The sequence below is a fragment of the Triturus cristatus genome, chromosome 5_1 (assembly GCF_964204655.1).
Source record: "Triturus cristatus chromosome 5_1, aTriCri1.1, whole genome shotgun sequence".
NCBI lineage: Eukaryota > Metazoa > Chordata > Amphibia > Caudata > Salamandridae > Triturus > Triturus cristatus.
The window spans coordinates 98,354,323-98,378,424 of record NC_140587.1 but is presented as its reverse complement, the minus strand read 5'-3'; the positions used below and the strand labels follow the sequence as shown (position 1 = coordinate 98,378,424).

The 24,102-nt window shown below is 48.6% G+C and overlaps 1 protein-coding gene across 2 annotated transcripts in view; it reads left to right on the top strand.

Moving 5' to 3' along the window:
• Window positions 1-24,102, top strand: part of MROH1 (maestro heat like repeat family member 1) — a 2,508,022-nt gene that overhangs the window by 1,662,968 nt on the left and 820,952 nt on the right. For both annotated transcript variants that reach the window (XM_085604508.1, XM_085604507.1), the window contains one exon: window positions 18,567-18,702. In XM_085604508.1, the coding sequence (XP_085460634.1) occupies window positions 18,567-18,702 (136 nt within the window). The remainder of the gene's footprint in view (window positions 1-18,566; window positions 18,703-24,102) is intronic.

Sequence of the window (24,102 nt, the reverse complement as noted above, 5' to 3'; positions counted from 1 at the left end):
TACCTTCTCCCTTTCTTCCCCTTTTTGCGTGGGGCACAGGTACATATTTGTATATTTTCTGTTGATATATGAACCTTCGTTCAATGTGATTAAATAACGTTGAACTTTGAGTTACGGAATACTATCGCATCAAGTTTTTATTTACTTTTAAAAACCTAGGTCCGAGTGACTTTGTTTGGGTCTACTCTTTTTCTATAACTCCTTCTTCTTACTTGGCAGGAAAGTATTCATTTACTGATACGGCTACGGTACAACAGCCAGAATCGTTTCAAGAACGCTATCCCTATGACGAAGAAGATCCTCGCCATTTTAGGGAACATCTGTGAACGTATCTGTTTCATTGGTGATGGACTTTTATCATATGTTAAATGATTACTCCAAACGCTTTCCAGAGGCTAATGCTCCGCAACAACCTCCGCCTCCTCCGCATACCCCTGTTGAGCAAGCAGGACAAGTTACGCCTAAGCCCGCCAGGCAAAAGGTTTTGCCCCCTCCAATTATTATTTCTGGGGACATTCAAAATGTGGATCTGAAAGAGACTATTGGTTATAGATTCCTTACCTTTAGAATTACCCCCAGGCGACAGACTGGATCCAGAGAATTTTTTCTTGGCAGTACCCCTGCACGTCGGTAGGTGGGGTCGGTCGACTATGTGTTCAGCGTCGTGGTCACTGTCGTGACATCGCGGTATTTACTTATACACCGCCCCTGGGCGCTGACATCAGTTCTTTCTTTTTCCACGTCAGCCAGCGCAGATCCGGAGAGGACGGTACCCTTAGTCACTTTTTGACTAACTGTTTTTCGACTTTTGTCGACATATTTTTTTTTCTGTGTCTTCGGACTCCTGGTGCATGCAGGGATGTCCCGTCTTGGACCCGTCTTCAAGCCCTGTGACTCCGATCACAAACTGATGTCGGTTACTGACCCTCACCTCGTGTGCCTTTTGAGCCTGGAGCGCAACCATGACCCGAGGTCATGCTCTGACGTGCCTTGAACTCAAAAGCTTCTGGAGGCCTGGCAGTTGGCTCTGCGTTGCTCAAAGTCCCAGTTGAGAGGGAGGTCACGGATCCACCACCACCATTCGTCATCGCAGTCTTTGGGTAAGTCGAAGTACAAGAAGAAGGCGAAGAAGCACCATCGCTCTTCGCCTTTTTCCTGTCCATCAACTGACGGGACACGGTAAGTTGTTGTCCTTCGGCTCCGCCAGTGAAGCCAGCTGGGACAGCTTCGAGCTATCTTCCCTTCCCAGGAGCCGGAACGCCCCCTACCCAGCTGCGTGCATTTTAGGAAGCTCTCCACTCCTCCTTTGGGGCGCCTGACTCTGCCGGCGCGCCTTTGCGCCCCGCGGACTCGGTTAGGGGCTCTAGGCCTTCGATGCCGCCGGATCCGTTACTGGCGCTTCAGGACCCTCAGCGATCCAGATCTGGATCTGCGCCTGTCGATCTTGCGGCGCACTCCCCGTGCTGATTCCACTGACAACACCTCCGCCGCTTCCGACGCCGGTCATGTCCCTGGCCGGCGGCGACCCCGACCTCCCCCTGAATATGGAGCCGGATCGGTGTTAACCGGCGCCGGTATCGGCGCAGGGGGGTACTTTTGTACCGTTGGTCATCCCTGGCGTTCCCTTTCGCCCTGACTGGCAGCCAGGTGAGGAAGACTGGGAGGGATCTGTTGACCCTTTGGCAGACCACCTGGAAGTGCCAGACTGGAGAGAGAAGGTGGGGATGCCAGTGGTCTGGATACTTCCCCAGACTGTGGTATGCTTTTTCCCTGTCCATTACTACGGAGGAGGGAGCCTCATACACTGTGGTGTTGCATAGGGCAGCTGAGGCCTTGAGCTTCCTACGGTGGCAGTCGGGACTAACCTCCTGACTGAGGGGCTTCAGCCAGCAGCAGCCTCTTCAGAGCCCCTGCTGCCTTTCAATGAAGCCCTCATGGACATCCTACTGGGCACGTGGTCCAAACCCAGCACAAAGGCTCCTGTGGACAGGATGATTGCCAGACGCCACCGCCCGGCTTCTGGCGACCCACTTTTCCTCTCCCAACACCCTACCACTGAGAGCTTGTTGGTCCAAGCCTCCACCTCCAAAGGTGCGTTCCCTACTGCTCTCTCAGATAGAGAATCCAAGAAGCTGGACCATCTTGGGAAGAAGATGTTTTCTTCCGCCAGCTTAGGACTGAGGTCGGTGAACACCACATGTCTCTTGGGCTGTTATACTCACTCCGTATGGGACACGTTTGTGCAAGTGCTACCACAGTGCCCAGAGGAGCCCCGGACTGTACTCTCCTGTGTGCCTGTCGAGGGTGAGGATGCAGCAAAGTTAGCCATCCGCTGTGGACTGGACACCACTGACTTGCTAGGCAGGACGATTTCCACGTGGGTAGCCCTGAGACGCTACGCCTGGCTGAGGTCCACTAGCTTCTCCGGGGATGTCCAATCGACACTTTTGGACATGCCCTTTGATGGCCGTCGCCTGTTTGGCGACAAGGCATACAACGCGCTTGATCACTTCAATGACTCTAGGTCTACAGCCAGATCCTTGGGCCTTACTACCACCTCGTGCCCTGTGCAGTCTGCCTTTCGCCCCTTTCGTGGCTACGGAAGGGGTGCCCCACCACGTTCTAAAAAGGGCCACAGGCCGGCGCAAGCTGCTCAAGCTCTGCACGGCTGGGGACGTTGGACCCAACGCCGAGGGTCTTCGGGACAGCGAGCAGGCCAGCCCACCAGTGCCCCCTCTGCAGCTGCCTCCAAACCTTCCTAGTCTGGCATTTCAGGGCCACAAGTTACCAGTGGGTGGACGGTTACGCCATCACCTCCCCTACTAGCACTACATCAAGTCGGACAGGTGGGTTTTGCAGATAGTCCAAAGGGGCTACTCCCTTCCCTTCGAGACTACCCGTCCATCCATGCCACCTACATTCCATCGCATGTCGGAGGATCACTTGGTCCTTCTCCGCCAGGAAGTCACAGCTCTCTTGGCCAAGACAGCTATCGAGCACGTCCCTGTCCCAGAAGTAGGTCGCAAATGCTACTCCTACTACTTTCTGGTGCCCAAGAAGGACAAAGGCTTGTGTCCTATCTTAGATCTCAACCCCATCCTCCGGAAGAAGTTCAAGATGTTGACATTGGCTTAGGTCCTGTCTGTCCTCGACCCTGGAGACGGGATGGTAGCGTTGGACTTGCAGGATGCGTATTCTCACATCTCAGTCCTGCCTGCCCACCGGTGTTACCTACGGTTCACGGTAGGCCACAAACCTTTTCAGTTTACCATGCTCCCCTTTGGCCTTACCAGTGCCCCTCGGGTGTTCACGAAAGTGATGGCGGTGGTCGCAGCTCATCTGCGCAGATCAGGGGTTCCAGTCTTCCCCTATCTTGACGACTGGTTGTTGAAGGCGGGCTCGTCCCAGGCAGTCGTCTCCCACCTCCAGACTACGGCAGACCTCTTGCATTCGCTGGGGTTCTCCATCAACGTGCCAAAGTAGCATCTGAGTCCCTCCCAGCAGCTCCTCTTCATCGGAGCGGGTCTGGACTCGGCGCAGTTCCAGGCCTATCCTCTGGAACAGCGGGTCCGGGATATTCAGGCTCTGCTTCCCATCTTTCAGCCTCTATCCTGGGTTTCGGTCAGGTGCTGCGGCTTCTGGATCTGATGGCCTCCTGCATCCTGTTGGTGCATCACGCCAGATGGCGAATGCGGGCTCTGTAGTGGGACCTGAAGTTTCAGTGGGCCCAGCATCGGGGTAACCTGTCCGACCACGTCCTGATCTCAGAGGGCACTGCGAGACAGTTGCAGTGGTGGCTCACGGATCGCGATTGGGTCAGTGGCAGATCCCTCTACCTACCCCAACCGGAGCACATAGTGGTGACGGATGCGTCTCTCCTAGGATGGGGGGGCCACATGGGAGAGGCGAAGATCAGGGGCGTCTGGTCTCTGACAGAGTCCTGGCTCCATATCAACCTTCTGGAGCTGAGGGCGATCCGGCTTGCACTGAAGGCATTCCTTCCCTCTGTCCGGGGAAGTGTAGTGCAGGTGTTCACGGACAACACCACCGCCGTGTGGTATTGCAACAAACAAGGTGGGGTGGGGTCGTGGACCCTTAGTCAGGAGGCTCTGCGCCTCTGGACATGGCTGGAACATCAGGGCATCACCCTGGTGGTTCAACATCTGGCAGGTTCTCTGAACGCCAGAGCAGACTAACTCAGCCGCTGGTGCAGGATGCATCATGAATGGCGTCTGAACTCGGGCGTGGCGCAAGGCCTCTTTCGGCAGTGGGGAGAGCCTTGGTTAGATCTATTCGCCACCAAAGAGAATGCGTAATGTCAGCAGTTCTGCTCGTTGGAGTTTCCAAGGCGGCACTCGCTCAGGGATGCCTTTCATCACGAGTGGAGTTGCGGTCTGTTGTACGCCTTTCCGCCTATACCACTTCTGCCCAGAGTGCTGAAGAAGATCAAGTGCGACCGGGCCCAAGTCATCTTGGTGGCTCCGGATTGGGCACGAAGATTCTGGTATCCCCAGCTACTCAGTCTGTCGATCGATCCCCCGATATGACTGCCTCTTCAGGAGGACCTTCTGGCGCAGCAGCAGGGGACGGTCCTCCACCCGAAGCTGTCCAGCCTTCACCTCCATGCGTGGAGATTGAGCGGCAGCAGTTGATGCCATTTTACTTGCCTCCTGAAGTCTGTAATGTTATTCTGGCAGCCAGGCGTCCCTCCACAAAATCGGTATACGCCTGCAGGTGGAACAAATTTGTGGCATGGTGCACAGCAAAGGCTGTGGATCCCCTTTCCACCCCTCTTTCTGAGGTTCTCCTCTGTCTTCTTTCCATGGCTCACTTAAAGGTTATCTTTCTGCTATTTCTGCTTTCTTACGGCTTCCTGATCAGCCTTCTCTTTTCAAATCCCCTGTTGTTTCTCGCTTCTTTAAGGGCATTACTCACATGTTTCCTCTTCTCCCTTTCGTAATGCCTCAGTGGGATTTGAATCTGGTCTTGACGTTTCTGATGTGCGCTCCCCTTGAGCCACCTCATAATTGTCCCCTTCGTCTCTTGACGCTTAAGACTGCTTTCCTGGTAGCCATCACCTCTGCTAGAAGGGTGAGTGAGCTCCAGGCTCTCTCTTCTAAGCCTCCTTTTCTTTCTGTCCATCCGGACAAAGTTGCTCTCAGGACTCGTCCTTCCTTTCTCCCTAAGGTGGTAACTGCCTTTCACATCGGGCAGTCTGTTCCGTCGCCCACCTTCTTTCCGCCTCCGCATCCTTCGAAAGAGGAAGAGAGGCCCCACCGTCTGGACCCAAAACGGACCCAAAACGGGCGCGGTCCTTTTATTTGGACCGCACCAAGCAGTTCCGGGTGGACGACCAACTCTTTGTTGGCTACGTGGGCGCTAAGAAGGGGCGGGCGGTGCACAAGCGAACCATCTCTCGGTGGGTCGTTTTGTGCATCAAAGCTTGTTACTCCTTGGCTAAAAAGGAACCTCCTGTAGGGCTGAGGGCCCATTCCACTCGGGCCACAGCGGCGACAACTGCCCTGGGCCGGGGAGTCCCCTTGCAGGACATCTGTCAGGCAGCAACGTGGGCCTCGCTGCACACGTTTGCTAAACATTATTGCCTTGACAGCCAAGTCCGGAGGGATGGCTTCTTTGGCCGTTCTGTCCTCCAGGACTTTCTGGTGTGATCTTGGTTCGCAGACCCACCACCGCGGTTGGTATTGCTGGGGTATCTATTCTAAGGTGAGGAATCTAACTAACGTGTTTCTTTCAGATGAACAAGTTACTTACCTTCGGTAACGATATATCTGTAAGAAACATTAGTTAGAATCCTCACCGACCCACCCATCCTCCCCCTTCTGCGAACTGATATCTAGGGTTGAGGTTATCCCTTTCAGGGCCCTAGAATTTTTTGGCACCAGTGTCGGTCTCTTGCATGGCTCAGCGTTCCTGGCGCGGAAAGCTATGTACAAGAACTGACGTCAGCACGTGAGGGCGGCGTCTAAGTACTCCGACGTCATCCCGGCGCACGACGACGGACGTGGAGCCGCAGACGACGCCTAGCGACGCGCAAGGGTATTGCTGACGGAAAATCTTTCCGGATCCAGCCTGACGCCTGGGGATATTCTAAGGTGAGGAATCTAACTGACTAATGTTTCTTACAGATATATCGTTACTTGTTCTTTAGGGTGACATAATACATGCTGCAGCCCTTAGAGACCCTCTCTGGTCACAGTGCCTTTGGTGCCACAAGTACCTTTTACAATGGTCTTATATGTGAACTAGTGGTGTGCTAATTGTGGAAACAAAGATACTGTTTTGACACAGAACACAGGCCCTGGAAGCCTGATTAGCAGGAACCCAGTACACATTCAGTCAAAGATGCAGACAAAAGGAGTACTTTCCTATAGATGCCACCTCACAATGGATCCCTAAGGGAGACTTGGAGATCTAGTGCATGGATATCGGGCATCAAGTGTATCTTGCTCGGGATCTCAAAATTTAGAGTTGCATTATGTAGTCTGCCTAGGACTCGCGCTGTGTATTTTGGCTCTCCCACACTTCTTGCGTAAGGCTGCTGGCATCCAGGCTTACTTTGCTTCTGCACTGTGATGGTATTTACCAGTTGAATGCTACTAATTGAATAATATTCTCCATTGATACCGAAGTCGATGAGTTCACCATTAAGGACTTGCGGAAAAACGTATCTGGTCATGCTGACAATAGTCCCAAAATTCTCCAAACGTTCGCCAAATCCATACACTAAAGAAGTGACTTTGCTTTACCGTTACTGTGAGAGAGGGGATGCCGGACCCGTCTTTGCTGTGCCTTTGTTTCCCCCTCGTTCAGCTTCCTCCGAGGCGTGCTTGTATATGCGGCGGCTGGCCACACCCACGGCAACGCCCCCTATGACTTTCTGAGCACATCCACGGCGGGACAGCGCCAAGGGCCAGAACCCCTGCCTGCTTGCTGATCTGTGCAAGGGAGGAGTTACTGCACATCGGGCGTAGAAGTGAGCAAACTGGATTTGAAGTTTTTAAGTGTAACGCTGTTTCTGATGTATGTCAATGTCAGAATTGCAGCTATGTTTTCAATCTTCAGCCTACTGCTGGCAGTAACAGCGAAGCTTCAATTAACCCCATAAGTAGCTCTCAAGTATCGGGGTGCTCAGCAGAATCCCTCAGCTGTCTGCCAGAGGCGTAGCTAGAGCTTGTGGCGCCCGGGGCTATCCCTTAGATTACTGCCCCTGGGGAGAGGGGGGGGGTTGCTGGGGGAAAAGGACGGCAAGCACTTGAAAGAGGACCGAGAGACACGTAGTATCGCTGCTAATAGTTACCTCAATCATGCAAGTTACATGCACATACATGACATGGTCCAAGGCTACACAGTTGAATACACCGGTGACTGGCAGTACAAAAGAGAACACACAGACTGCATGATCTATCTGGGGACTCAGAAAAACCGCATGTGACATCATCAGAGAGCTGCGTGAATAATTACCTGGTAATCCCCTCAGCACAATGCAAACATGCACATACATGACACTGTTCAGGGATCCATCATCTACAGCTGACATTAAATGACCATTCATCATGGTCCCCCCATTAACGCAATGCACTTTGTGATCTGCATGGTACATGTTCTTTGCAGCAGGCACATTAAACCTCTGTGTTACCTTTCCAGGAGTCAACCCTTCCACTAGACAAAACTCGGATCCCTCTTTAGGAAGAACATTAATCACCGAAGTTATCATGACATTTTTATTGTTTCTGAAAATTGCTGGAGGCCAGGAAGGAGGCAGCAAGTTTTTTTTTAAACCATAATATACTTGCAAACACTACGCACCCACCCGAAATAGGTACCCAGTGCGATCACACCGTTTGCACCGCCCTAACCTGCTCAAGGTTCATGTGACCTTAGTGACAGAGTCACAGTGACTGGATCACTGTTGCTCTAGGGTGTGCTGCTTCATAGGCCTGCCCGCAAGACTGGAGATGAACTTCAGTATGGATTGTGGTGGACAGGCCTTCAAGGTCAACTCACAATTGACACCACTAGGGTACACCCGCTTGTGCTAAGACATCAAGCCTTCTAAGGTCTAGTGGGGCCTACTAAGGTCTAGCATGGGAATATGCTCCCTCAGTAGAGTGGTTTGGTGGACTGGTCATGAAGCTTGAACCCAGTTCCCCAGTTCCAAATTCGACAGCTCTGGCCATAGTGCCACATCCTCTCCCCCACTGAACACCATATTGCCCCACTGAGAGAAACTCGCACTGCCTTCAGCTACAACCTAATTGTGCCCGCTATAAACACTTGGTTGTGGCTCAATTCAAATTATGCACTTGATAAGAGTAATATGCTGCCTAAAAAAAAAAAAGTAAAACCAAACACTCCTAGGGAATGCAAGATTAAGTAAAGCATGTGAAATGTAAGCAGAAACAACCTGGTTACCTTAACGATCTCTCACTCACTATTCAGAAATCAGCAAGTGGTTTTCCTGAAAAGTTAAGGAAATGACTAGAGGGCCCTGAAGGGAAGGGAACCGTTTCAATGTCCATTGCTTATATCCTTAATAAACATGAGCAGTATGGTTTAAAAAGACCACATCCATAAACCGAGCCATGGTACAAATTTTGTTTTCCAATCCACCCATCAACCAGGTATTGCAGTACCTCCAGGAATGGTGCACTTTCCCACCTGGGGACAACAATGCTGTTCAAAGAAAGACGAGAAAACAAACGTAGCGCTTCACTGGCAAACTCTGTAAAGTGAGGCTGATGTGTTTGGATGTGAATAAAACCAATCTGGCCACTTTGCCACCCCTCTGTCTTGCTTTATTTAGTTATGTATTTGTTTTCATATTTAAAACCTTCTATTCAGGGATTCTAGCGTCCCGGCTGGGTCCGCACCTCCCCGGATTGGTGGAGGCGGACCAGGCTGGCTTTGTACCCGGCAGACAGACGGTTGACAATACCAAGCGGGTGACGCATGTTCTGGAGAAGGCCTCGCGGATCCCGGGGGAGCGGATGTTGCTGTCTGTTGATGCGGAGAAGGCCTTCGACAGAGTTCACTGGCCGTATCTCGAGCTGGTTCACAAGAAATTGGGAATCGGGGATAAGTTCCGCACCATGGTATTCAACTGTTATAAGCATCCTTCAGCGTCGGTACGGGTCAACGGGTGTAGCTCCGGCGGATTTGCCATCGAACGCGGCACGAGGCAGGGCTGCCCCCTCTCGCCGCTCTTGTTTGCCCTCTACATGGAGCCGTTTGCTCAGAGGATTCGCGATAACCCGGACGCTATTGGGGTCCGGATGGGCCAGTATGTCCACACTGTCAGTCTCTACGCGGACGATGTCCTGTTGACCTTGGACGACCCTAGGAGGTCGCTGCCTGCTTGCCTCCGGGAACTGGACGCCTTTGCCTGTGCGGCCGGCTTCAAAATGAATATGAGCAAGTCAGTGGCGTTAGACGTGTCCCTGGCTGCGGACACCAGGAGGGACCTTCAGCGACTCTTCCCCATGGTCCTCGTCCACGGTGCCATACCTGGGGATTCTGCTGGCGCCCACATTGCCGGAGATGGTAACGGCCAATTATGCCTCCCTCAGCAGGAAGATCAAGGAGGAGCTTGGTCGCTGGAGCAAGGGCCTACTGTCCTGGTTGGGGCGAATCCCGCTTTGTGTGGCAGGGCCGCAAGCCACGAATGAAGAGGGTCCTCTCCACGCTTGCTCCGGAGGCGGGGGGTCTCGGTATTCCGGACCTCCGTAAGTACTTTCAGGCGGCACAGCTGCGTTATCTGGTGGAGTGGAGCAGGTGGGAGTCCGACAAACACTGGCTCTTTCAAGACCAGGCAGTGGCGGGCCGCACCTTACAAGAGGTTCCATTCTTGCGCCGCGCGCATCGCCCCCCTAACCTATACGCTTCTTTCGTTACGCGGGTCCCCCTGCGGGTGTGGGATGCAGTCTGTGAGGCTCGGGGCCTCACCACCTTCCCTTCGCCGTTCACACCCATAGTGGGCAACCCGGACTTTTCCCCAGGGATGGAGCCGGGAGTTTTCTCCCATTGGGTGCAGGCGGGCTGCAGGGCGCTCTTCCAGGTCTATGGCCCGGAGGGAGTGATTCCTTTTCAGCAACTCCGCCAGGAGTTCGGCCTGACGGAGCTGGACAGATTGCGCTACATGCAGGTTCGGCATTGGGCCCTCCAGCCCCAAGTGCGTGACACCGCTGCTCGTCAAATTACACCGTATGAGAGGTGGCTGGCCACCCGGACCTCCGACGCTAAGCTAATTACCGATCTGTATAAGTACCTACAACCCCCGCCGTTTCACTATTACAATCCGGGGAGGGAGCGCTGGCACAGGGAATTGGGTAGGACACTCAGCCACAAGGAATGGGACAAAATTGCGTATCGGGCGCAGCACTCTGCGTATCACACGGGCCTTACGGAGACCTTTACCAAGGTGTCCACTTATTGGTACTACACCCCGGAGAGACTGCATGAAATGCATAAACACACTGACAAGGGGTGCTGGCGGGGCTGCGGGCAGGAGGGTACCCTCTCACACATTCTTTGGGATTGCCCCGTGCTGACCGCTTACTGGAAGGAAGTTTTGGACGAGGTGGATAAGCACTTTGGGATAGAGCTGCCGCGCTTCCCGGCGTATGTCCTGCTGGGCCTCCCCAATGACCTAATGTACCCACTGAAGTCCCGCAGGGGCAGGCAGATCGCGATTGCGCTGGGGTCTGCGGTCCAGAACATCCTTATCCACTGGCGCACCACCACTGTCCCCTCCATCACGGGCTGGTTGCATAGGCTTTGGCATGTGCTGGGAATGGAGAAGCTGTCGCTTACGGTGGCGGGGGAGACAGACCAATTTGAAGAGCTGTGGCAACCCTTTCTAGCGCTGCTGTCCACCGAATTCCGGGAGCTCACCTGCCCGAGGTATCTTAGGCTTCTCAGGTTGACGCCGCCGGTGATCCCGGCGGACTAGATCACATGTGAGACGGGGCCCTCGGGGGGGGGGGGGTGCGGGGCTTCTTGGTGAGGACTAATCTGGCGCGGGACCATAGGACGGGGGGGGTGGGATATTGTTTTTTCTTTCTTCCTCTCTTTACTGGGGGGCTGGGGGATGGGGGGGGGGGGTGGATTGTGCCTCGTTGAGTTGATGCTGGCTTTCATTGTTCAGATTTGGGGTGTTGGATATGCACGCAGGGATTCCATAGATTGCATTTCTAGCCTTTCATTTATTGTGCTTTTCCCCTGGCCCATCGAGCTATCCATCGCCAACCCTCTTGTGTTGCCCCCTTTTTCTTTGATTGTATTATATGTACCCTAACCTCCTATCCCCCTCCCCCATGGTTTGTTTTGTTTCAATAAAAACGTTTTAAACATAAAACCTTCTATTTCTCTCCATCCCGCTGCACTTTGGAATAGAAAAATGTAAGAAAAAGGGCATTTTCCGCAAGAGTGTTTTTCTTTTTTGGATCCATTTCACAGGGAAGTAACTAAATGAAAGAAGGAAAGAGAGGTTGTGAACCGGTTCTTCAAGTTACGGTTTTCAGCAAGTGAGGAGCAAGACAGAAAGAGAGGGAATAATAGGAAGAGAGGGGGCTACAGCTGCCAGCACAAAAAAGAAGCGGACATTGCCCGAGTCCTATTCCTTCTTTGCCCATCCCCGAACGTCCACGAAAGCAAGCCGAGCCTTATCCGAATGCCTTTGTCCGCCCCCAAAATAGTGCCGCCTGGGGCGGACCGCCCCCCAGCTACGCCACTGCTGTCTGCTATTAAATATGAGATCCCTAGTAAAGAATAAGCATGAATTTGCGGATGGCATGGGTCCTTTCACCCAGATTTAGTATTCCTTACACAAACTTAGACTCCTTGTCAGATCCTGATTTGAGATCTGCCATCCCAGATGGGTCACATGTGTATAGAATAGACGGGCAAGGTAAACGGTGGGGAGGTGGTCTATCAATATCACTATAAGGCAGTATTTAGTTCTGCTACATACTTGGATAGTGAAGCCTGGTTGTTGACCTTTAAATTTAATAATGCCACCGTTTCTAATGGTTCTTTTCTCTATCTACCACCTGGCCCCAAAGTTAGCTTTGTATCATCTGTTCGGACCTTCGTGGAGTCCAGCTTTGAATTTTCAAACGTCACTCTTAGGAGGTTTTTAATTTTTGGTTCGCGCTTAGTGAGAATTCAGACACAGAACATTTAAAAGACGGTCTTTGTAGCTCTGATTTGTATCAAATAATTTTTCAACTGACTCACATTGCCACCCATAATGTTGGATGGCATTTCTACAAATCACCCATGTGCTTAAGTTTCAATGTATTCCTTTAATCTGGTTGGAACTTAAGGCAGTATGTTTTAATCTTATAGTTCAGGAGAGGAATTGTGGATACCATACCTCTTCCAAAGCCATTAAGACCCGCTCTTGGTGGAAAATGGATAGCTTGGAGCTGGCAAAGCTGATGAATAATAATTGCATGTCCTTAAATAGCAATATTGATGAGGACACAGCCAGCTTCACCAATTGGTTAGACAACGCAGCGCCTGAAAAAACCCTAAAAAGCTTTAGGAAAAACCCCTCTGCTCCCTGGTACACGCCGGAACTAAAAAAAACTTAAACAAAAATGTAGTGCTCAAGAACGGAGTTGGAGAATAGCCTATTGTGATGAGCGAGAAAAACGAAATATAAACTAGTTATTGAAGAGTTCAAAAAGCTGATTAATCTGGAGAAGTCTAGATATTTCAGCAAAAAAATGTGCACAGCTAAAGATTTGACAAAATAACTTTCTAAAACAGTTACTACTCTTTCTAATTGCAATAAAAATCAACTCTTCACTCCTACACATGTATTTTTCAAAAAGCTGGCCGAGTTTTTTCAGGCAAAGGTGAATAGTGTCTACAAGGAATTTTCCTTGAATTGTAAGATAAATAAGCTAAGTATTGTCCCTTCCCTCCCGTCATCATCTCAGGAATTGCGGGATGATGTTGGAGTCATTCGGAGTGAGCTGTACTGCTTTACTCCTTTAACTGAGGATAGAATCATTAGACTTCTTGAGACTCTTAAGTCAGGCTTACCACTAGACCCTTGTCCACCTTTTGTATTTCATATGGTTTCTAATACAGTTGCTAGGTATAGGAGGCTGAGTTATAGGTAAGTAAGCACAAAATATAGTGGTCTCCAGGGGGAGACCAAACTATATACTAAGAAAGTATAATGCGAACTGCGACCAAAGTCGGGACTTGGACAAGTAGACTTAGAGGATCTCCACGGAGGCTGTGTGCAAAGTGGAAACACAGCTGTGAGTCCAATAGAAGTCAAAAAGGAAGTTTCAGTTGCAGTTTTGAAGAAGGACCATTCCCAGTGGACCCTGAAGACAACCTGTGGAAGACAGAAGGTTGGAGAGTCACCCCACCCGGGGATACCCCAGGAACCAGGATAACTACGCCAGGGAAGCTGGGTGCAAAGTAATGTCAGAAATCACCCTAGACAACAATAGAGGACTTCAGTAAAGATGCCGCTGGAGAAGACTGTGCAAAAGTCCAGTGGAATTCATGGGTGGATTCTGGAAGTCAAGGACCTGTAAGCAGAGGAGACGGTGTCTATGCCACTCTGAGGTGACCAGGAGGCATGGAAGAGCAATGCCCACCGATGAAAGACGGTTCAGAAGAGTTGATGGTGACCATGTCGCTGTAGCTGTGAGGACCTGGCGATGCTGAGCTAGACCAGGAGCCGTGCACGATCTGTCCCACGTCAGAAGTTGAGAACCAGGGGGTCGGTGTCCGGCAAGAGCACCAACATGCCTTGACAGCTGCAACAGGTGTGGGAAGCGAAGAAGGAACAATGTTGGGACCAGCAAAGTCCAAGGGAATCACCACATGCAGAAGAGTCAGAGCAGGCCCGAGCAAACCGGGGAGCCCAATGAAGCAGAAGACCACCGTCAAGAGGACCCACAGGCCAAAGGCACAGGAGTCGCTAGAGGACCTCGAGCAGCTGACCAAGAAGGAAGGCCCATGGTGCAGAGGATGCAGTGAAGACGCAGTACTTGGCAAGTAGAGATGCTGAAAGCTGGAGCTTATTGTAGCCTGAAGAGCTCTGAAATGCAGAGCCAACAAGCATTGCCAGTGGCAAGTCAACTCAGTACACATGGATTTGGTCCAGCGGTTCCGACGAGTGATACTGCCCTCAAAATTGCAGACAGGTCAGGCCTCGAGGGAGTTGTAGAACCACCACCTTTGTTGCTGAACCTATCGAAGTCCGTGGAGTGTCAGGAGCAGCAGACCAGCCAGCTTCATTGCGGTGCCTGCAGATGCAAGGGAGTGACTCCTTCACTCCAAGGGAGATTACTTTGGGTGTCCTTGATGGCCACAGGTCTGGTGAAGATGCTGGAAGAAGCACAGACACAGACACAGACGCCATGAAACCAATCTGTGTACGTGCGCTTTATAAGAATTTTTTTAACATAACGACAAAGAAGACTTGCAGAACAGTGAAACCAGGAGGAGCAGGAGTCTTCCTTGGTGCAGTCTCAGTTCCAGGTGAAGTCCAAGTGTCCAGACGGTCAAAGAGTGGCGTGGTTTCAGGCTTGGGCCTTGTCTCACAACGAATCTGAGGACCCACCGACAGGTAAGCCCTTAAGTACCCTAGGGAAAGGGTTGGAACGACTCAGGGGTCCCTCCGAGAGGGGGCGCTGGACAGAAGGGAGGATACTCCCATGTACCTTGTCTAGTTTCACAACAGAGGTGCCAAGGGCTCCCAGAACTGGCTTCAACTGGAGTATGCAAGGAGGGCACCCAATGTGCCTTTCAATGCAGTCTGGTGGCCATCGCAAGAGCCCCCATCCCAGGCCAATACACTAAGTCCTGTCTGAGAGGTGGTCATACCTTTCTGTGTCAGGAAACCTATTGTTCTACCTTCCCCTGCTCAAGCTTGGCTCAGCAGCAGGAGGGCAGACTCGTGCCTGGGGTCGGTAGCTGAACTAGCAGGCTGTCAGACCCTGAAAGGCTGTAACCTGGAGTACAGGGGGGTACCCCAACGGGGCCCCCAGTACATGGGATCATACTTCCAACACTGGAATTTGTGTTGGGGTATGATTCCAACATGTTTGACACCAAACATGACCGGGTTCGGTGCACATCAGTCTCTTAATGACTGATGTCCACTATATGTATTAAAAGGCTGACCACATTTAAAAAGCATGAGGAATCCACTCTAGGGTTTACAGGGGTGTCCTGCTCATGCAGGGACACCTTCACACTTACAAGCAAGCACCCTGCCTTCAGGACTGAAAGTCCTATCTTAGGGGTGACTTCTAGGTTTTAAGTGCAGTGACCTCAGATATAAGAGAACCTACATCTGTTGTGATGGGTGCTAGCCCAAACTCACACAGGCTGCAATGGCAGACCTTTAGTCACATTTTGAGTGGACTCTCATGGGTGGCACAATACATGCTGCAGCCCATGGGAGAGCCCTTGTGTACCTATGCCCTGGGTACCTTCGTACCATATACTCGGGACTTACACGGCTACACCAGTAGCCAATTGTGGATGTAAACAGTACTTACTATGGTCAATTTAGGGAGGAAGTAAAGTGGCTGGGGTCCTGATTAGCAGGATCCCAGTCAGACTAGTCAAAAAACATACGGACACCAGCAAAAAGTGGGGGTAACCATGAAAGTAGATCCTACTTTACAACACTAGACATCTTGCCATACTTCTCAATAGGGTTTTGTCTGTAGATCAATTCCAGCAGAATGGAAGAGTGCGTCAATTTGCACATTACTGAAAAAAACCTTCTTTGGACCCATGGGAAACTAAAAACTATTGCCTAATCTCCAGACTTCCCTTTCTACTAAAATTCTGGAGAAGGTGCTTAATTAAGTCCTTAAGTCATTCCTAGATGCCCATTACATTCTTGATCCCTCTCAGAATGTTTTGAGGGCGCTACATTGTACAGAATCCTCATTGGAAGAGATTTGTAGGCAGGTGGACTCAGGTGATAGGGAGCAATGATTCTTCTTGATCTCTCTGCAATGTTTGACACAGTAAACCACTCTCCGCATGTCAACTGTCTTTAAAGTATCAGATTCAGAGGTGCAGCCCTTACCATCCTCCGTTCTTTTCTCTCGAATAGAGAGCAAAGTTTGGGTTCTGGAGTTTTTGTCTCAAATGCTTTCATCTTACTCTGTGGGGTGCCTTAGGGATCGTTATTGTCCCCCAAGCTTTTCAACCTTTACGTCACTCCCCTGGCTAAACTTATTATGTGCAGGAAACCCACCTCTCTATATAGTGCACCACAATGGGGTACACTGTGCAGAGAGGTCATGGAGATCCTTATTGGTTTACAGAGGCAAAAGTAGATCATGCTAGGGCTCTTTTTTTGTGTTAATGTGGTCAAGTAGTTAGGCTTATCAGAGGGCAGTGCTAAGTATTTGTTGTTCAATCGCACCCCCTACATAGGGGTTTGTCCCCCCCAGGCACCAACTGAATCCTTGAAAAGGAATCAAAATTCTTTGTTCATTCAAAATAACAACAGTAGTCCTAAATTCTTCATTCAATGATTCAATGTATTGCTTGTTAATTTTTTACAAGACTAGATTAATTTCCAAAGTAAAAACCAGACTAGAATATCCAGAATGCATTGCGGCATCATCCTTTGTAACAAAAATGAATTTAATTCAGTTAATTTTAGCTTTCCAATGCATTTCGGACAATCTGCCCTTCATCAGTAGATAAATCTACAAATTTAAAATGAAATACAATGAGGAAACCTATACAACAATATGAAATGTGTTCATCATAAGGAGGTTAAATCGTGTTTAACAGCGCGTCCATGGGAATGTGATAGAGCCGGCCACCTCCGAAGGGAACTACGGGCTAAATAAAGACTACGTGAAAATGCCTCGAGCAAAAAATAGAAAGTCACCAACCAATATCAACTTCGTCCGAGTCCAGTGCGTTAAACAGATAAGGTGTGCAGAATTAAAAATGACCTGATGGGGTGTTTCAGTGAATACGAAAGGATACCAAGTGTAAAAGAAAAAGTTAAACCATGCAGGAGGAAAACATCACTAAATGTACATGCTCAATGATCAAGCCGATGGTGTGTACTTACTCCAGTAGTCCTGAGAGCGTGCTTCAAGACTCCGCGTGTGTAAGAGGCACATATCGCGGCATGCAATTTAAACACCGGTCCAAGATGAAGGGCGTGTACCAGTGTGTACATGAATGTAGATGAATGGTGGCAGCCATCTTAACTGAGAGAATTGTGTATAATACGCGTGTGTGTGAAAGCTGTGTAAATGAGTAACGTTTGCCTGGTTGTTCCTTAATGAATTACTTGCGATCTGTTGAAAATTGTTGCTTACAGACCCACCACAATATCTGTGTTATGATCTTTGGACATTATTACCATATTGATTTACTTTATAACAACATCTCACATGATTCTATGTTTCATTCATTGTGTTTTCTGTGAATTATGTCCAGGGGTACTCAATTACACAGCTTTCACACACACGAGTATTATACACCGTTCTCTCAGTTAACCTTGGGGTTAACCTGGGGGTCCCTCTTCAGTGCCCTAGGTATCAGGTTTACCCTTTACTAGGGAGTTACAAGGGTTACTGAAGTTGTGCCAATTGGTAAACAAAAGGTACAGTTTAGGGAAAGAGCTTCTAGCACAGGGGACCTAGTTGGCAGGGACCCAGTGCACTTCCGGTCGAAATTGCATCTTTTTCCAGGCAAAAAGTGAGGGCTAACTATGTCCAAAAGAGGCACTTTCCTATATTAGGTCTTACTGCTTTGTTGCTGTGGCCTATGCAGACAACACACAAATAGTGGTGTCTATTTCATCAGATGTTGATTAAGTAGCCAGTAAATGTAGAAACTGCATGGCTAACATTATATGGATGCAAGAAAATTGCCTAACTTAAACTCTGAAAAGACGGATGCTATCCTGTTCGGCTCTGATACTTCGTTCTGGGAGAAGTCTTTGTTGCCCTGCAACATTGGCCCTCTTTCTTGTCCGGTTCAGAAAGTTACATATCTGATCTGGGGGTGTTGTTTGACAGACAGCCTTGCTTCTCCTTTCATATCAACCAGGTCACATCCTCGTGCTTCCATCTCCTTAAAATGCCAAGGGAAGTGTTTCCATACATTCCTCTGGAAATGCAAAAGATGGTCATCTAGCATTAGTTCTACCTAGAATAGACTATTGCAACACACTCTATTTGGGGATCCAGAAACAACTACAACTGAAGCTGCGATCACTTGAAAATGCAGCTACTCGTCTGCTGCCTAAAATACCGATATAGAATTCCATCTCCATTGCATTGAATACATTCAGAAATAAGAGAAGTTAAGGAATGCTCATTACAAACTATTCATATGTAGCTTTGCTAAACTTAGGCTGCTCACTTGAGCTTTGCTCCAGCTTGAAGTCGTAACGTTCCACAGTTTAATATGAATACTACATTGTGCATGCATACTCTTGCCTTGTGAATAATGCAAAGATGTTAGACATGTGCTTCACTGTATTAACTTTTAATTTTTTTATTTTATTTTTTACACAGACTGTGATGCCATTCTATAACCTGGGCCTTTTGATTGGGCGCCTGTCTTCCAGGTGTTCTGATTCACATCCCAACATTCGCAAACGAACTGTGGACTGCCTCTACTATCTTCTTTATATTCAGCTACGTTACGAAGGTATTGGCGCTTTTATTATCCAAACATTCACTCCTTGGCTCAGGAATATCTGGTTGCAAATGTTTACTCAACCTCTAGTGAGCCCTCTTCCATAGTCGCCCTCTCCAGGTATCATCTTTCAGCATTGGTTGGATTAATTAAAACATAAACCGTGAACAATAGGATCATTGGTGTGTTTTGGATTTAAAGTATGAACATATTTTCATTCTGTGCATGATTGGGCAGGAACTATACAACTATTAATTTCCTGGTGAGTACTCTGCATGTGCTCTGACTTTCATCATTATTTTTCAACGCAGTTTGTAAATGTTAATCATATGATGACACATTTTCATTTTGAAAAGTTAATACACTTTTATTTATTTTAACACTTTACTGTTTCTGTAAATTTAAAATGAAATGTTGACAATGCCCTCAATTGTGGGTACACATACTCCAGAAAAATTTGATAAGGTAAAAGGTGTTTGATATATCTTAAAAATGTTTCAAAGAAATATAATCTTGCATTCAGCTCTTTAATTATCCCTGCATTAAATCTGTCATAGTCACAGACATTTGTTTTGTTCTGAGTTGTCAGTCTGGGAATCCATCGATTTACCAGACTTAAAGCATGTATTTGAACCCATACTTTATATAGTCTACCGCTTCTTTGCTTACATTCTTGAGGAGGACAGTCAAATCGAATCAAGTAAACATTTATTTGCGTAACAATATCCTTAAACGAATCGCACAGAAAATTAGCAAAAGATCTTAATAAATATTCTATGTAAAATCCATAAAAATGGTTTCAAAACATGTACAGTTAGATATACAGACACAGGAGTCCAGATATCAAGCTTTGCTTCAACTCAATCATCCTCAAGTTAGAAGACATGATCAAAAGCATTAGATTAGGTATAATTAATGGACTATTCATTTTCATATCATAAAATGTCCAGGCATAGCAGCTGTTTCCTTCTTTGGATGGCATAGGAAACATAGACCAACTCAATAGCACAAACTCACATCATTAAGATTATGGATAAAATTAAAAGCATCTTTATAATAAATTATGTTTTCTATTTTTTTTTTTTAAATGGCCGTGGTATTTGTTTACTTGGATCCCTATAAAGGTTATGTGAGAAGTTGGCCTGATGTATGATGTCACTAGTTCTAGTGTACACCTTATATCAGTCCAAACAACCCTTATGGTGATTGGTTGTAAAGTCAACCTTATAGACCAGCTATCCTAGTGGTAGCATGGACAAGAGCAGTCTTAGGCTAAACTCTGAATGGCATGTGAAGCCAGCTGTGATACCATATATAATCCCTTGAATACCAAATGAAAGGACACCACAACAGATATATATATATAAAATAAAGTGTATTTATTCTAGTCAAACCCTCAGCACTCTTTATGAGATTAGAGGTAAGTACAACACAGTCTTATTTATGCATACATTAAGTCACACAGGTAAGTAATACAGTTAGGCCCTAGGGGCCACGCAAACCATATACTAAGTAAGTGGTATAAGGACCACTGTCACGGAAATAGGATAGGCCTAGGCCTAGGCCTAGGGAATCGCTGGGGCTACACTATACTACCAAAGGTTAGGAAGTGGGAGGCCCACGGGATTCAGGTGCAGAGTGGAAACACTCACGCGTAATGCGTAAAAGTCACTAGCAAGAGTACAGTTTAGAAATAGATAGATTTAGGACACTTCCGGAGTAGCTAGGAAGTCGAGACTGGAAAACTAGACACTAGGATAGTCACCATCCTGATGAGCACCGGAGTACCCAAGTTACCTAGCCCACAGGCTGCGGGTGCATAGGGGTGAAGTTGCGTCGGGTTTCGTCGTCGACTCCTATGGATGCCTGAAGAAAGATGCTGACAGGCAGTCAGTGAAGAGTGTCCGGTGGATCCCAAGGCTGGGATCAGGAAGAAAGGATACCTGCAAGCAGAAGGGACAGAGTCAAGGTCACTAGCCAGTGACCACGTGGAACCAGGAAGGAACCAGGCGATGTTGTGAAGATTGCAGGTGAGGGTGAAGCTTGTCGCTGCAGCCACGAGGACCAGGGAACGTCGAGGACGACCAGGACCAGGAGGCGAGCTGTCCCACGAAGGCTCTTGCTGTCGGCGGCGTCGAAGTTGGACTAGGACTCACCAAGCCTTGGCAAGCGGAACCCACGAAGAACGGAGGACTTGCTTCTGGTGCAGACCAGGAAGGTCTGGGGTGCTTCTTCTTTGCAGAGAAGCGGGAGCCAGTCTGGAGGAGCCAAACTAGCGCTGAAGATTTCAGGGTGCGTCGTCTCAAAGGCCACTAGCCAGCGGGCAAGCAACCGGACAGACGCGGCAAGCAGGAAAATGCAGAAGGGCCCCACGCAGGACTCGTGGAGTGTGGGGGGCTGATCTTCGGTGCAGATGGTGCTTGGGGTTGGGGCTTCTCAATCCCCGGTGCACAACTTCGAGGGTGCCTCAAAAGCTGCGCTTGAAGATACTAGCCACTTTTCCCAGGTAGCCGGTCCCACGTCTCTCGTCGCCTCCACGGATCTCAGCACGGCTGTGGATGTGGATCAGGGTCGGAGAAGTCTGGAAGTCAAGGCTCTGGTCGGGCTCTGCAGTCGGTCCCTCGTAGAACTTCAGCAAAGCAAAGGGTAGTCTCTTGATGGTGCCTGTTTGCACAGGGTAGCCACTCCTTGGCCACAAGGGAGATTCTTCAGTCTTCTTCTTTCGTCGAATGTCGAAGGTCCAGAGTTTCTGTTCAAGTTGCAGGTTCCGGATAATCTAAAGTCTTGAGGCCCAACTCCCACTCTTATACTAATCTGGGAGGCTGGGATACCTGCTAGGTCACGCCTTATGGGTGGGACCTGGGAGGGGGGTGGTTACACACCCTTCCCTTTGTCCAGTTTCGCGCCAGGACTGGGGCTGGAGTGCCCCAGCACCGGTTTGAACTGGACTATGCATGGGACACCTTGTGTGCCCCAGGCATGTCTCATTCCTTTCAGCCCTCCCTGCCCCAATACACTACAGTCTGTCTGGGGAGGTGCTAGCACCTCCCCAAGCAGGAAACCTTTTGTCCAAGCCTCCCTGGCCGGGATCACTCCCAGCAGCAGGAGGTCAGACTTGTGTCTGTGGCAGCAGCATCCATTTTGTGATGCTGAGGTTTTGGTTAGAGTTAAACAGCAAAGTAGGATTTTAACATGTCTCTCCCTCTAGAAGGGAGGAATAATATCCTCATCACCAGAAATGGTATGGGGGTATTATTCCAAAGTGTTAGACACCTTACACGACATGTTTTGATAAAGCCAAACCATAGTTACCATAACCGTTTAAGATTATAAGGCACTTTAAGAGTATATGGTGGGCTATATCATAGAACAGCTATAAGGACATGGTTCCAAAAGCTGCAGACAGGCTCAGCTCATGCCAGAGCACCATCTCACATGTTACCAAGCACTCTGCCTCCAGGATTGTTAAGGCCTGCCATAGGAGTGGCTGATAGGTACACATGTGTCTATATGTATGTTAGGTATAGGAATACTACACCTAAGCAAGGGGTGATTACCCGACCTTGCCCCAGCTGAGTGATCAGCCAGTTGTGTCATAATGGAAGGCCAGGCCAGGGGTGGCATAATACATGCTGCAGCCCCTGGTAGGCCTAGGGTACACCTATGCCCTGGGTACCTAGGGTACACTGTACAGGGTCCAATAAGGTGATCCTTACCAATTGGTTATGTACCTAGGGTACATGGAGTCCATTTTAAAGAGAGAGCAGACAGCCTGAGACCCTGAATGGCAGGATCTCAGGCCAACTAAGTCGAAAAACTCTACTCTCAGTTTTGTTAAATAAAATCTGTGTTGAATATTTGGCACTACGACGAGGTAGCTCTGGGCCTTTGATTGTATGGGGCATTCGAGGTATGTTGAAGTCAGTTTGACACACACTCTCTTTTCTCTGTCGACCGTCATTTTCCCCATCAAAACCAAATTTAAATCTTTCTTACTAAATTGTAATACTCCCTCTGGCTCATCAGTGCCTAATTTCCCATCCACCTCCTTTAGCAAACTGTTTACATATATCAATCAAGGTATTCTTGCTCTACGTTCCAAAGTAAGACAGTCTGCTATCGTCTCTTTGGTGAATTTAGTGCCATCTTTTCTCCATATGTTATGCCAGAGTATGATGGAACTTGTCTGCAAGCCATCCTCTAAATAGAGGACTACTAATTCCTTCTGAGTGATCTAAGAGGAGGTTGAACGGGGCACAGCTAATAATCTGCATAGGAAAAGATTTTCCTGTGTCTGCAACAATTTTCAATTTGTCAGCCCCAACAATGGGGCGCCATAAATTACACTAGGAATACATTTACTTCTATATATGGTCAACCACTCTCTAATGGGCTTATTACCAATTTTTAATGCAAACCTAAAAAGAGCTTCTGAAGATCTAATTAATTTAAGTTTTGCTGCTTCTACATGAGTCCCCCATTGTCCATTACTAGAAAAATTCACACCTAGATATGTAAAACTTGCTGTTGCAGCAAGTGCTACTCCCTAAATGGGATGAGTTTTCTTCTTGGGTCCCCCTTTACCATACGTCATGGTAAGTTTTTTTTTTTTTGCTGCAATTCAGTTTATTCTTTGGGTTATCCATGGCGTTAGTTTACAGCTTAAGCATACATCTCGTAATTTAATGTACAATTGTATTTCTCTTGTTTACAACAGCGTTTTTGTTGCCTTATTTTAAGAAGCATGTAATACAGGTATAGCTTAAAAAGGTGACACATCCCTATTTTCTTTTTTTGAAGAACAACAATACATCTCATCAATGAGAATACATAACTAAGTGAAAGCAAACCAATTCAAAACGAGAACTGGGCACAGTTAACCTCACAGCTTCTAGCATTTCCCTTGACATCTGAGACAAATGTGGTGCAACAGTTTGTTTCAAGACCACATATTTAATTTTTTTCTTTACACTAGATGGTATGTGACAGAAGCCGTGTCGGATCTCTAAACCTTGTGTGTCCCTCATGAAGAGTCTTTGTATGTTGGGACTCCACCCGCAGAGGTCAACGCACACCCTCTCCGCACTCTGTGAATGGCAACCCACCCCAATCAGAGGTTGTAAGTTATGAGGTGGAGCCTGGACCATCAGGAGTATCTTGGCTGCCACTGGATTGCAAGGCTGGGTTATCGGTCTGTAAAGGGGTGCCTGCCCCCTCTGCTACCTGTCCCTGGGGTTGTAAGTTACTCAACAGTAGCCCTCATGTCTCCTAATCTCGCTCGACATTCTCATCTGTATCCATAACCGCCTCTTCTCTGCCACCCCCATTCCCGCTTGTCTGTCATCCACTTGTGTAATGTGGGTGGTGCAGTCTGTGTCCAGTGTATCACTATGCGACGCCTGGCAAGTACCA